Source organism: Salmo salar, chromosome ssa27 (genome assembly GCF_905237065.1).
Source record: "Salmo salar chromosome ssa27, Ssal_v3.1, whole genome shotgun sequence".
Classification (NCBI taxonomy): Eukaryota; Metazoa; Chordata; class Actinopteri; order Salmoniformes; family Salmonidae; genus Salmo; species Salmo salar.
The window spans coordinates 41137756-41152776 of record NC_059468.1 but is presented as its reverse complement, the minus strand read 5'-3'; the positions used below and the strand labels follow the sequence as shown (position 1 = coordinate 41152776).

Sequence of the window (15021 nt, the reverse complement as noted above, 5' to 3'; positions counted from 1 at the left end):
TCCATCCTGTTCTTCTGTCTGGGACTGTCCACCATGTTTGGGAACATAAAAAGCACAGTGGTGCCCCTTCAGGATCTCAACATCTTCCCTAAAATGTGGCCTAAGGAGGCGATCACTGGTAAATACCTTGACTTGAATCAATTGAGACCAGTATCATAGGACGCATGGTGCAATATACATTTCCAATGCAGAGATCTCCAACTCCTGTCACGGAGAGCTTAGTGCTGGGCCGGAACAAATGCCTGCCCTTCCTGTAGCTCTTCAGGATTAAAGATGAAGACCACTGGTCAAATGTTCCTTGAAAAAATAAATCGTTTGTGTCTTCTGTTTCAGGTATTGTCTGTTTGGCGTCATTCATTGTTGCCCTGATATTCGCTCAGTGTAACGAGGGTCGTCTAAAGGGGACCAAGGCGCAGCGTGTGAAGTGCTCATATTTCCTTTAATGAAAACACTTAAAACAGAAAACAACAAAACGACCAAACAGTTCCGTCAGTTACTACAGACAAAACGGAAAACAACTACCCACAAAAACCCAGGAAGAAAAAAACCCTACTTAAATATGATCTCCAATCAGAGGCAACGAGGACCAGCTGCCTCTAATTGGAGATCAGGATCAGGACCTGGAGGTTCGTCAGCCCTTTTAAATCATCTTAGTAATCTTCGTCTTCATCTTCGTCACCAAAGTCAGCTCCAACGTCACCTACACCGCCTGGAATACAAGGTTGGTAATGTTCCCCCTCTCCGTTTAAAAATCAGGGGGCCATATTGATGAAGCGTTTCAGAGTACGAGTGCTGATCAATGATCAGTTTTACCTTTTAGATTACAATGAACAGGAGAACACGGACGGACAGACGGACAGACGGGGGGACCTGATCCTAGATCTGCACTCCTACTCTGAGACACTTAATGAATATGGGCCCAGTTATTTTATTTTATTGTGTAACTGAGCACTAGGTGGTGCTAGACTACGCCACCCCTGCATTGAAACAGGAGCCAAAGGGAACTAACTGACTGTCTCATATAGTCAGTACTCCCCCCCCCCAAGATATTAGTAGGAATAATTGATGGCATTTAGACAGCATTTATATAGCACCATTCAAGTTGTCACAGCGCTGTAAAGGGGGGAAAAACTCCCCTCATCCACTACCAATGTGTAGCATGCATCTTCTCATGGACATCTCTGTGTCTGCAGGCTGACTTCCCCACTCTGGTACACAACTCCGGCCCCCGAGGACTGGAGTTTCCCCTCCCTGCTGTAGGCTATACCTCAGAAAGTACCGGTTCTGACTCCTTTTGGACATGTTTTTCTGGTCCTGTCCGGACCAGCCTTGATTTCCACGTCCACGTACGTTTTTGTTTGGTTCTAGTTCAGACCAAATTTGAACCAATCATAGATGTTTGGTTCAGATTTTGTTCCGTCTGGACTAGCCTTGATTTGACCCAAACATAATTATATATCATTTTCACTTGTGATTATTCTTCGAGAATAATAATAATAATTTTACTGTGTAAAAAAGCAACGCACTACCACCAATAAATCACTTTTCTTAAAATGTAATGTTGTTAAAAGTAATTAGGAAAGAAGTGGAGGGCGGGCAACCAACTTGAGTCAAGGTGCAACCAAAAAAATCTGATCAGCTCAACGCTCTCTCACCATTATCTTTGTTTTATTCAAACAACTATTTAAAAGCTTCTTCAAAAGTAAATAGGTGATTTTAAAATCATCTGAAAATGATATCAATGTCACGCCTGCTCCTGCTCTTCCTCCCTCTGGCTCTCGAGGGCGCCAAACTCCCCAGCATTACGCACTCATGCCACCTTCAGTATGCACACCTGCCTTCCCCACTGTCACGCACATCAGCGCTCATTGGACTCACGTGGACTCAATTACTTGTGTAATTTCCTTCCCTATGTGTATCTGTTTCCTAGCTCTATTCTCTGCTTCTGGATTGTTTGTCATATGTCCTGGTTTACCTGTGTGCTGACGCTGTTCCTGTCGCGTTCTATGTCTGTTCCTGAATAAATATTTTGATTCCCCGTACCTGCTTCTCCTGTCCAGTCGTCGGTCCTTACAATCTATAAATAACACAAAGTGAGTCAAAGCTTTCATGAATGGGGGCATAATATTTAGTAACTTACACTGTTCAAACTCTAAAGCCAAATTCATATAAAGAAAAAATAATCAATATGCCACATCGGTGCTAGATATCGCAAAAAAATTCTAGAAACAGTCATTTTGTAACTGAAAATCTGATTTTGTAGCCAATTTTTTTTGTGGCAGATATTTTATTAATGTTAAGAATTGATCAAAGGGCCAGTATAAATTTAAAACGGGCTGGATCTGGCCCTCGGGCCGCTAGTTGAATAGCCCTGATGTAGGAAATTGGGTGCCATTTGGGACACAACCTTTACAAATGTCTAGCCAACTGTAGGTTACTTTGAACCTGACCAACCAGAGGATGACGGGTCTTTAGAGGAATGAACCTGACCAATCAGAGGATGATGGGTCTTTAGAGGAATGACCAACCAGAGGATGACGGGTCTTTAGAGGAATGACCAACCAGAGGATGACGGGTCTTTAGAGGAATGACCAACCAGAGGATGACGGGTCTTTAGAGGAATGAACCTGACCAACCAGAGGATGACGGGTCTTTAGAGGAATGAACCTGACCAACCAGAGGATGACGGGTCTTTAGAGGAAACTGACCAACCAGAGGATGACGGGTCTTTAGAGGAATGAACCTGACCAATCAGAGGATGATGGGTCTTTAGAGGAATGACCAACCAGAGGATGATGGGTCTTTAGAGGAATGACCAACCAGAGGATGATGGGTCTTTAGAGGAATGACCAACCAGAGGATGACGGGTCTTTAGAGGAATGACCAACCAGAGGATGACGGGTCTTTAGAGGAATGAACCTGACCAACCAGAGGATGACAGGTCTTTAGAGGAATGAACCTGACCAACCAGAGGATGATGGGTCTTTAGAGGAATGAACCTGACCAACCAGAGGATGACGGGTCTTTAGAGGAATGAACCTGACCAACCAGAGGATGAGGGGTCTTTAGAGGAATGAACCTGACCAACCAGAGGATGACGGGTCTTTAGAGGAATGAACCTGACCAACCAGAGGATGACGGGTCTTTAGAGGAATGACCAACCAGAGGATGATGGGTCTTTAGAGGAATGAACCTGACCAACCAGAGGATGAGGGGTCTTTAGAGGAATGAACCTGACCAACCAGAGGATGACGGGTCTTTAGAGGAATGAACCTGACCAACCAGAGGATGACGGGTCTTTAGAGGAATGAACCTGACCAATCAGAGGATGACGGGTCTTTAGAGGAATGAACCTGACCAACCAGAGGATGATGGGTCTTTAGAGGAATGACCAACCAGAGGATGACGGGTCTTTAGAGGAATGACCAACCAGAGGATGACGGGTCTTTAGAGGAATGACCAACCAGAGGATGACGGGTCTTTAGAGGAATGACCAACCAGAGGATGACGGGTCTTTAGAGGAATGACCAACCAGAGGATGACGGGTCTTTAGAGGAATGAACCTGACCAATCAGAGGATGACGGGTCTTTAGAGGAATGACCAATCAGAGGATGACGGGTCTTTAGAGGAATGACCAACCAGAGGATGATGGGTCTTTAGAGGAATGAACCTGACCAACCAGAGGATGATGGGTCTTTAGAGGAATGACCAACCAGAGGATGACGGGTCTTTAGAGGAATGAACCTGACCAACCAGAGGATGACGGGTCTTTAGAGGAATGACCAACCAGAGGATGACGGGTCTTTAGAGGAATGACCAACCAGAGGATGATGGGTCTTTAGAGGAATGACCAACCAGAGGATGACGGGTCTTTAGAGGAATGACCAATCAGAGGATGATGGGTCTTTAGAGGAATGAACCTGACCAACCAGAGGATGACGGGTCTTTAGAGGAATGAACCTGACCAACCAGAGGATGATGGGTCTTTAGAGGAATGAACCTGACCAACCAGAGGATGATGGGTCTTTAGAGGAATGACCAACCAGAGGATGATGGGTCTTTAGAGGAATGACCAACCAGAGGATGACGGGTCTTTAGAGGAATGAACCTGACCAACCAGAGGATGACGGGTCTTTAGAGGAATGACCAACCAGAGGATGATGGGTCTTTAGAGGAATGAACCTGACCAATCAGAGGATGACGGGTCTTTAGAGGAATGAACCTGACCAACCAGAGGATGACGGGTCTTTAGAGGAATGAACCTGACCAATCAGAGGATGACGGGTCTTTAGAGGAATGAACCTGACCAATCAGAGGATGACGGGTCTTTAGAGGAATGAACCTGACCAACCAGAGGATGACGGGTCTTTAGAGGAATGACCAACCAGAGGATGATGGGTCTTTAGAGGAATGACCAACCAGAGGATGACGGGTCTTTAGAGGAATGAACCTGACCAACCAGAGGATGATGGGTCTTTAGAGGAATGAACCTGACCAATCAGAGGATGATGGGTCTTTAGAGGAATGACCAACCAGAGGATGACGGGTCTTTAGAGGAATGACCAACCAGAGGATGATGGGTCTTTAGAGGAATGACCAACCAGAGGATGACGGGTCTTTAGAGGAATGACCAACCAGAGGATGATGGGTCTTTAGAGGAATGACCAACCAGAGGATGATGGGTCTTTAGAGGAATGACCAATCAGAGGATGATGGGTCTTTAGAGGAATGACCAACCAGAGGATGATGGGTCTTTAGAGGAATGACCAACCAGAGGATGATGGGTCTTTAGAGGAATGAACCTGACCAACCAGAGGATGACGGGTCTTTAGAGGAATGACCAACCAGAGGATGACGGGTCTTTAGAGGAATGAACCTGACCAACCAGAGGATGACAGGTCTTTAGAGGAATGAACCTGACCAACCAGAGGATGACGGGTCTTTAGAGGAATGAACCTGACCAACCAGAGGATGATGGGTCTTTAGAGGAATGAACCTGACCAACCAGAGGATGATGGGTCTTTAGAGGAATGACCAACCAGAGGATGATGGGTCTTTAGAGGAATGACCAACCAGAGGATGACGGGTCTTTAGAGGAATGACCAACCAGAGGATGATGGGTCTTTAGAGGAATGACCAACCAGAGGATGACGGGTCTTTAGAGGAATGACCAACCAGAGGATGACGGGTCTTTAGAGGAATGAACCTAAGGTTTCACTGTCGCTTTGGCTTTCTCTGTTTGAGGATTTAGAGATTAGAGATTTATTCAAATACTATAAAATGTAATTTCAGGGATATAGAAATGTACAATATTTTACATACAATCAAATAGCTTTGATGACATTATTAATAAAACTGTCTTCAAAGGGTGCTATTGCCAGATATTACAACTACAAGTCAATAAAACAGTATATTTGCAACAGTGCCTGGGTCAATAATTGTATCAGAGGAGAACACTGATAAGACGTACAGTGAATCAAAGGGAGGCCTATACTCCATAACAAAACAGGGAAAACATTTTCTACACTATCAGTTCAAACCGGTTGCATCCCAAACAGAACCTTATGGGCCAAGGTAAAAAGTTCGGTACTATGTAGGACATGGGGTGACATTTGGGACATTGATGAATTAGTTCACCTTTGGCCAGTGTTTTATTAATGTGCTGCTCAGAGTATCTTCACCGTGTTCATGTAACGTCTTGCACTGATAGTTAAGATAAGCGTTGATGGGAAAGATGTGTCACCGTGTTGGTAAATGAGAGGAGGGTTTTGAGCACTTTGTACCAAACCCAAAACCAATAAAAATTTGATTTGAACCATTTGTTTTGGTCCAGGTCACTGATTCCATGAGTGGTTCTGTTCTCAGGACAAGGCTTCTCACTGGGTACAAACTGGTTAAATCAATATTGTTTCAATCTATTTTGTTTAACGTATTGTGATGTGGAATCTGCATGGAAAATAAAGTGGATTTGGAAAAAGTCATCAATATAAACTGTTGTTTTGGGGGTAAAATTTCAAACACAGGATTATCAAAATCACGGTAACCAATTTTCAACACCGACAAACCTTGTGTAAAACATGTTGAATTTGTACCTTTGAAACAACGTCAGATCTTCAACATAATATATTAACTATAAGAATACAATTGGCTGGGAATCACCTCCTACTAGAGAGTTGATTTATCTACAGCTATCCCTCTAGTATCCCATCCATTGGTTCTAACAGCTATCCCTCCAGGGTTTAACAGCTATCCCTCCAGTATCCCATCCAGGGTTTAACAGCTATCCCTCCAGGGTTTAACAGCTATCCCTCCAGGGTTTAACAGCTATCCCTCCAGGGTTTAACAGCTATCCCTCCAGGGTTTAACAGCTATCCCTCCAGGGTTTTAACAGCTATCCCTCCAGGGTTTTAACAGCTATCCCTCCAGTATCCCATCCAGGGGTTTAACAGCTATCCCTCCAGGGTTTAACAGCTATCCCTCCAGTATCCCATCCAGGGTTTTATCCCTCCAGTATCCCATCCAGGGTTTTATCCCTCCAGTATCCCTCCAGGGTTTTAACCCTCCAGTATCCCATCCAGGGTTTTAACAGCTATCCCTCCAGTATCCCTCCAGGGTTTTAACCCTCCAGTATCCCATCCAGGGTTTTAACAGCTATCCCTCCAGTATCCCATCCAGGGTTTTAACAGCTATCCCTCCAGTATCCCATCCAGGGTTTTAACAGCTATCCCTCCAGTATCCCATCCAGGGTTTTAACAGCTATCCCTCCAGTATCCCATCCAGGGTTTTAACAGCTATCCCTCCAGTATCCCATCCAGGGTTTTATTAACCAAGCCCAGCCCTGCTTAGCTTTGATATGTGTCTCTGACTATTTCCAATGTGCTATCGTGAGAATGATTGTTGCGAAATCTCCGCATAATAGATTTACTGGTGCTATCAAAGTCATTCCAAAGGTTCAACAGAGCCAAGGAAAAGTAACTATACTTTATCAATCATATACTGTATGATCAATGATGCTATTTAGGCCTATAAAGCATTTCAGAAGTCATCAACAGATAAGTATTAAATTCAGAGCCAGGATTCAACTAAAAATAGACAATACATATGTAGGCGTAGGGGTTTCGAGGTTTGGTTGATTTCAAATGGAATATAAGAGGTAATAATACATATGTTTGATTCACATCTCGATAAGTTAACCCCTTAAGAGTCCATGTCGGCATAATAGAAAAACTCCCCCCATCCAAATCCATCTGTTTCTCTCTCTTTCTCTCTCTCACCTTTATTTATTAACTTGGCAAGTCAGTTAAGAACAAATTCTTTTTTACAATGACGTCTACATGTTTAAATGTTTATATTTTGGTTGTGTTGTCAAACAAACAATTAAATATTACTTTTGTAAGACATTAATGTTAAAGTTATTTTCCAAACCTAATATTACAGGTTTTTAAATCAACCTTAAAATGAGTAACACATCCATGATCACATTTAGAGGTTACTGTAATTATAAATGTCTTCTTATGTAATCATAGAAAGCGTTCAAGGTCACAGGTCTGTGGAAATCTACACAATTGCTACACTAATCTAGAATCTCAAACGACACTAATTACTTTCACCATGTACTTTAATGTAATCTCAACTGTAATGTACTCTAATGTAATCTCAACTGTAATGTACTATAATGTAATCTCAACTGTAATGTACTTTAATGTAATCTCAACTGTAATGTACTATAATGTAATCTCAACTAACTGCAATCCAGGTGATGTAGTTGTGCTGTTAGATGAAGCACAGTGATAAAACATTAAGTTGTTGTAGAAATGAACTAAATAGCTGACATTGTATTCCCATTTGAACTTTAGTGTGCTTTTAACTATATTATATTTATTTTTATATATTTTTATTTTACCCCCTTTTTTCTCTCCAATTTCGTTGTATCCAATTGGTAGTTACAGTCTTGTCCCATCGCTGCAACTCCCGTAGGGACTCGGGAGAGGTGAAGGTCGAGAGCCAGGCGTCCTCCAAAACAAGACCCAACCAAGCCGCACTGCTTCTTGACACAACACCCGCTTAACCCGGAAACCAGCCGCACCAATGTGTCGGAGGAAACACCGTACACCTGGCGACCGTGTCAGCCTGCACTGCGCCCGGCCCGCCACAGGAGTCGCTAGTGCGCGATGAGACAAGAACATCCCTGCCGGCCGAACCCTCCCCTAACCCGGACGACGCTGGGCCAATTGTTCGCCGCCCCACAGGGCCTCCCGGTCGCGGCCGGCTGCGACAGATTAACTATTTTTTAAAGCACAGTTGATAACACATTTAGGTGACAACTAATCCAAAAATCTGACATTGATCTTCTCATTGAAATTTTGTTGGGAATTCAACCAACTTTTGGCTGTCTTTTATTTTGATTGGTTGAAAATCAGTTGGAATCTCATTGATCAACGAATCTACCAAATATTACCCAATTCTTCACGTTGAAATGACGTAGTGTGTCCAGTGGATTACATTCTCACTTGATTAATTGATTTTGGATAAACTCTATATTCTTCAATAAACAATAGGCAGAAGGATTAAACTTTATCAAGAGGTTATTGATTTACATTTATTGGTTTTAGTGAATTGAGCAAATATATCTCAGGTGTAACAACCTTCCAAACTCAACCTTTTATTGTCCAACTCAAGTCGTATGGGAGTTTTCACCAAACTACTTTTCTATTGGTTTCCTTCTCTCCTTCTAATAACAGCCTTTTTCATACGATCTATACATTCATATAATGGACTATATTAAGTCATATAGAGTATGGAACATATGGCATCAGTGGGCTTTCAGTCACGAGCACAACTAGACTGTACAGATTAATTTATGTTAAAGGTCATGAACACTCAAAATTATGTTTTTCCATGGCGTGTTTCTAGAAGGGTGTGGTTTATATTGCTAGATAGCTACTCTACTGGTGCCAACATTTTACTGTAGGGTGTCAGCAAAGATAATAAAACGTTTACACTATTAATCTATAGCAAAGCTACTTATATATCTTTCCCCTTTCATCTGTCAGGTGTTAGCTAGTTACTGGCTAGCTAGGTCTTCATCTGTCTGGTGTTAGCTAGTTACTGGCTAGCTAGGTCTTTATTTCTGGTGTTAGCTAGTTACTGGCTAGCTAGGTCTTCATCTGTCTGGTGTTTGCTAGTTACTGGCTAGCTAGGTCTTCATCTGTCTGGTGTTAGCAGGCTAGCTAGGTCTTCATCCGTCTGGTGTTAGCTGGCTAGCTAGGTCTTCATCCGTCTGGTGTTAGCTGGCTAGCTAGGTCTTCATCCGTCTGGTGTTAGCTAGTTACTGGCTAGCTAGGTCTTCATCTGTCTGGTGTTAGCTAGTTACTGGCTAGCTAGGTCTTCATCTGTCTGGTGTTAGCTGGCTAGCTAGGTCTTCATCGGTCTGGTGTTAGCTAGTTACTGGCTAGCTAGGTCTTTATGTCTGGTGTTAGCTAGTTACTGGCTAGCTAGGTCTTCATCCGTCTGGTGTTAGCTGGCTAGCTAGGTCTTCATCCGTCTGGTGTTAGCTAGTTACTGGCTAGCTAGGTCTTCATCTGTATGGTGTTAGCTAGTTACTGGCTAGCTAGGTCTTTATGTCTGGTGTTAGCCAGTTACTGGCTAGCTAGGTCTTCATCTGTCTGGTGTTAGCTAGTTACTGGCTAGCTAGGTCTTTATGTCTGGTGTTAGCTAGTTACTGGCTAGCTAGGTCTTCTATGTCTGGTGTTAGCTAGTTACTGGCTAGCTAGGTCTTTATGTCTGGTGTTAGCTAGTTACTGGCTAGCTAGGTCTTTATGTCTGGTGTTAGCTAGTTACTGGCTAGCTAAGTCTTTATGTCTCGTGTTAGCTAGTTACTGGCTAGCTAGGTCTTTATGTCTGGTATTAGCTAGTTACTGGCTAGCTAGGTCTTCATCTGTCTGGTATTAGCTAGTTACTGGCTAACTAGGTCTTTATGTCTTGGTGTTAGCTAGTTACTGGCTAGCTAGGTCTTCATCTGTCTGGTGTTAGCTAGTTACTGGCTAGCTAGGTCTTCATCCGTCTGGTGTTAGCTAGTTACTGGCTAGCTAGGTCTTTATGTCTTGGTGTTAGCTAGTTACTGGCTAGCTAGGTCTTCAGCCAGCATGAAACAAAAGGGGGGGGGGCAAAACTCTGACACAGTTGTCATGTAAACACATCTGTCAGTGCTGCTGTGAACCGCATCACAAGAGACATGGCAGTTGGGAGACGTATATAAAAAATATATTAAAAAAATTGACATCATTGATGCAATTTCAATGTTGTTTGAGTTGATTTGTGTTTCACCAAATTAGGTTGAGATGATTTCACTGCAAAACTGCTCACTGCATCCAAGTTTCTTGACATAGACGTTTTCAAAGAGCTGTCAGTCAAGACGAGCTCATGAATATAAACTCCCCGCCCACTCAGCCTGTCTTTTCAAACTTCCTGGTAGTTAGTCCTGAGAGAAAATTTACTTTTTCAAAAATGTTCAGCATTTCTATCCACCCCACCCACCCCTCCAAAAAAATATTATAGGTGATATTTTAGTTACTCAAAAGGCTATTTTACATGGGAAACAAAATGACAGTCAGGGGACCTTTAAACTAGAAGTAGACTGTACAGATCGTGTAAATAGAACATGTTTAATTAGTCCACATTTGCCACTCCGTTACTGTATCTTTACTATGTACATGAAAAGATAAGTGTTGATGGGAAGGATGTGTCAACATGTTGGTAAATGAGAGGAGGAAAACAATACTGCATCAGTGACCTTTCAGTCACGAGTGAACTAGACAACATTCCTTTCTGCGTTCCTATTGTTCTAGCGCTTTCTATTGTTCTAGCGCGTTCTATTGTTCTAGCGCGTTCTATTGTTCTAGCGCGTTCCTATTGTTCTAGCGCGTTCTATTGTTCTAGCGCGTTCTATTGTTCTAGCGCGTTCCTATTGTTCTAGCGCTTTCTATTGTTCTAGCGCGTTCTATTGTTCTAGCGCTTTCTATTGTTCTAGCGCGTTCTATTGTTCTAGCGCGTTCTATTGTTCTAGCGCGTTCTATTGTTCTAGCGCGTTCCTATTGTTCTAGCGCGTTCTATTGTTCTAGCGCGTTCTATTGTTCTAGCGCGTTCTATTGTTCTAGCGCGTTCTATTGTTCTAGCGCGTTCTATTGCATTCTATTGTTCTAGCGCGTTCTATTGTTCTAGCGCGTTCCTATTGTTCTAGCGCGTTCTATTGTTCTAGCGCGTTCTATTGTTCTAGCGCATTCTATTGTTCTAGCGCATTCTAATAAGGAATAGGCTGCCATTTTGGATGTAGACCCTCAATACCTTCTGGGAGAAAAAAAATTGCCAATTACGAGACTACTCTTCACATGATGTTTTTAACCATTATAAAGATGGCTGACCTTTTAGCTGCAACAACCTGCTGACTAGATATATAATATCTCACTGGCTCAGAAGAATCCTCAGATAACTGAAGCCACTGTGAAACCAAAGTTCAGCAGAAGTGCTGTGACAGTCCCCCCTTGAAAGAAGACATTTAGAGGGTAAAGGCCACACGAAGTAGGCAGGGCACACGCAACAGTCAACCAGCTGACAATAGAGAGGACATTCAGTTCCTTTTGTTGTCTACAACCATCCTGAGACCCTTTCTGGGTGAACAATAAAGCCAGCAGCTGAAAGAGAAAGAGAGAGAAAACTAGAGAGAGAGAGAGAGAGAGAGAGAGAGAGAGAGACGGAGAACTGTACCTTTATTGGGTGGAGGAAGACTTCACTATCCAGCCGGTTGCCATGAGGTTCCCCAAGCTGCCCAACCCGGGTTTGGATGACCGGATCCCGTCTCATAAGGAGCTGGAGAGGATGGAGAAGGAGGAGGCTGGGGACAGGCCCAAATGGGACAACAAGACCCAGTACATGCTGACCTGTGTGGGCTTCTGTGTGGGGCTGGGGAACGTGTGGAGGTTCCCTTACCTGTGTCAGAGCCATGGAGGAGGTAGGGGAGAAAGAGGGGAGGAGGTTTGATTGTATGTAAAAATTAATGAAAAGGATTTTGATTTACGCATTTTTTCCACAGTAGAAATTAAACAGGGAAAACTACAAACTACAGTGAGATTACAAAACATTAGGAACACCTGCTCTTTCAATGACATGCCCTGACCAGGTGAATCTAGATGAAAGCAATGATCCCTTATTGATGTCACTTGTTAAATCCACTTCAATCAGTGTAGATGAAGGGGAGAAGACATGATAAAGAAGGATTTTTAAGCCTTGAGACAATTGAGACATGGATTGTGGACGTGTGCCATTCAGAGGGTGAATGGGCAAGGCAACACATTTAAGTGCCTTTGAACGGAGTATGGTTTCAGGTGCCAGGCGCACCAGTTTTTAGTGTGTCAAGAACTGCAACGCTGCTGGGTTTTTCACGCTCAACATTTTCCCGTGTGTATCAAGAATGGTCCACCACCCAAAAGGACATGGGCCATCATCCCTGTGGAACGCTTTCGACACCTTATAGAGTCCATGACCAGACGACTTGAGTCTGTTTTGAGGGCAAAAAAAAAAATATCAACATTAGGAAGGTGGAATACACTGTATACAATTAGTAGGATAATTTATCTGCACATACAGAGATAGCAGAGTACTATATTGATTATGTTATTAGTTGTCTGATGGAATAACGAGTGACTGGCCATTTGTTTTGTGGTATGGGTGAAAGTAAAGTTTACTTTAGATGATTACGACTGATAGGGGACGGTCGTAAATTTCATTTTGGATTCCTCAAAACCCAATAAATGTACAGTATTTGAGAGGATTGCTAGTCGTGGTATGAAATCTTAACAAGTAAACAAAACAAATGTTGTAATCGTTCTCAACTTGTTAAAAACGTTTTCAAACTGTCTAATGGGTATTTTAACACAGAGAAACCCCTTCAACATGTTAATAACACTTTAAAGTAACTGTCCAATGATTCCAGATTTCTATTAAATATGACCTATAATTACTTACAATAGTAGTTAAATAGTTACAAAAACATGGTGATTAAGTACGTTAAAAATAAGGTTTTCTGTGTTGGAATGGTGTGGGCGTACACCGGTCCTAAAAAAAAAATAGACCGCCGATTGGCCAGTTTATCCTCCTCTAGACTTCTGATTGGCCAGCTTATCCTCCTCTAGACTTCTGATTGGCCAGCTCATCCTCCTCAGGAGTATGACATCATATTAGGAAATAGAAAGTTTGAGGTGGGGTTTTTGAGCTTTGCCACAAATATGAGTATAGGGTGGCAGGTAGCCTAGCGGTGGGTCGGTAACTGAAAGGGTTGCTGGTTTGACTCCCCGGGCCAACAAGGTTAAACATCTGTTCATGTGCCCTTGGACAAGGCACTTAACCCTAGTTGCTCTGGATTAGAGCGTCTACTAAATAACTAAAATGTCAAATGTAGGACGAGTCAACCACATTATTTGGGTAATAATATATAAGAGATAACAGAATATGAGCTTTTAAAAGAGGGATTTTTCACTAGAGAGTTAATTTAAAATTGTATTATCTGAAAATCTGCAACACTAACACTTTTAAATGTAATTGTAAATGTTTTAATAACACAATAATACAACTGCTACTGTTGCAATACTGGAGATGTGTTCAGTGGAGTATTGTCGATATGTCAACTGATCAAAACAACCAACAGAGATTCCAATTCCAATCTTGTGTTCCCAGGAGCGTTTATGATCCCATTCCTGATCTTGCTGGTTCTGGAGGGGATTCCACTGCTGCACCTGGAGTTTGCTATCGGACAGCGCCTCAGGAGCGGCAGTGTGGGAGTGTGGGGCTCTGTCAACCCTTACCTCACTGGCATTGGTGGGTGACAGTCCATTCCTGATTACGGTATCTGTGTGGAATTCCTGTGATCATGTGATCATGTCTGACAAAACCCTTGTGGCTTCAGGAATATGGTTATAAGTAGCTATACGTTTTTATGTTTTGCAATATTATGTATTGTGTATAGCACACTTAAACATGCAGTACCAGTCAAAAGTTTGGAAACAGCTACTCATTCAAGAGTTTTTGCTATATTTTTACTATTTTCTATATTGTAGAATAATAGTGAAGACATCCAAACTATGAAATAACACGTATGGAATCATGTAGTAACCAAAGAAGTGTTAAACAAATTAAAATATATTTTAGATTTGAGATTTTTCAAAGTAGCCACCCTTTGCCTTTTGACAACTTTGCACTCTCTTGGCATTCTCTCAACCAACTGAATGAGGTAGTCACCTGGAATGCATTTAAATTAACAGCTGTGCAAAGTTGTAGAATTTCATTTGTAGAATTTCTTTCCTTCTTAATGCTTTGAGCCAATCAGTTGTGTGGTGAAAAGGTAGGTGTGGTATACAGAAGATAGCCCTATATGGTAAAAGACCAAGTCCATATTATGGCAAGAACAGCTCAAATAAGCAAAGAGAAACGACAGCCCATTATTAGTGATGGAGTGCTGCATCAGATGATCTGGCCTCCACAATCACCTGACCTCCACCCAATTGAGATGGTTTGGGATGAGTTGGACCGCAGAGTGAAGGAAAAGCAGCCATCAAGTGCTCAGCATATGTGCATATGTGGAAAAGCATTCCCCATGAAGCTGGTTGAGAGAATGCCAAGAGTGTGCAAAGCTGTCATCAAGGCAAAGGGTGGCTACTTTGAAGAATCTCAAATATAAAATATATTTTGATTTGTTTAGCACTTCTTTGGTTACTACATGATTCCATATGTGTTATTCCGTAGTTTTGATGTATTCTATTCTACAATGTAGAAAACAGTAAAAAATTAAATTAAATAAAAAATACCTTGAATGAGTATGTGTCCAAACTTTTGACTGGTACTCTACATACTGTATATACTTGGACATAGCATATTTGAAGAAACTTGAATATGCTTATAATTCACTGGAATGTACAGGGAAATGTAAATGGAATTTGTTCTGAAACAGGTATTGCCTCCATGTTGGTATC

The 15021-nt window shown here is 42.2% G+C and overlaps 1 protein-coding gene across 1 annotated transcript in view; it reads left to right on the top strand.

Annotated features, from left to right (window-relative positions):
• Window positions 1–11544: 11544 nt before the first annotated feature.
• LOC106589096 (sodium-dependent neutral amino acid transporter B(0)AT1) overlaps window positions 11545–15021 on the top strand; it is a 17726-nt gene continuing 14249 nt past the window's right edge. Inside the window, exons 1-3 of the mRNA XM_045709549.1 lie at window positions 11545–12008; window positions 13730–13870; window positions 15000–15021. The exon at window positions 15000–15021 is cut by the window's right edge and continues 116 nt beyond it. Of these exons, the coding sequence (XP_045565505.1) occupies window positions 11807–12008; window positions 13730–13870; window positions 15000–15021 (365 nt within the window). The 5' untranslated portion in view covers window positions 11545–11806. The remainder of the gene's footprint in view (window positions 12009–13729; window positions 13871–14999) is intronic.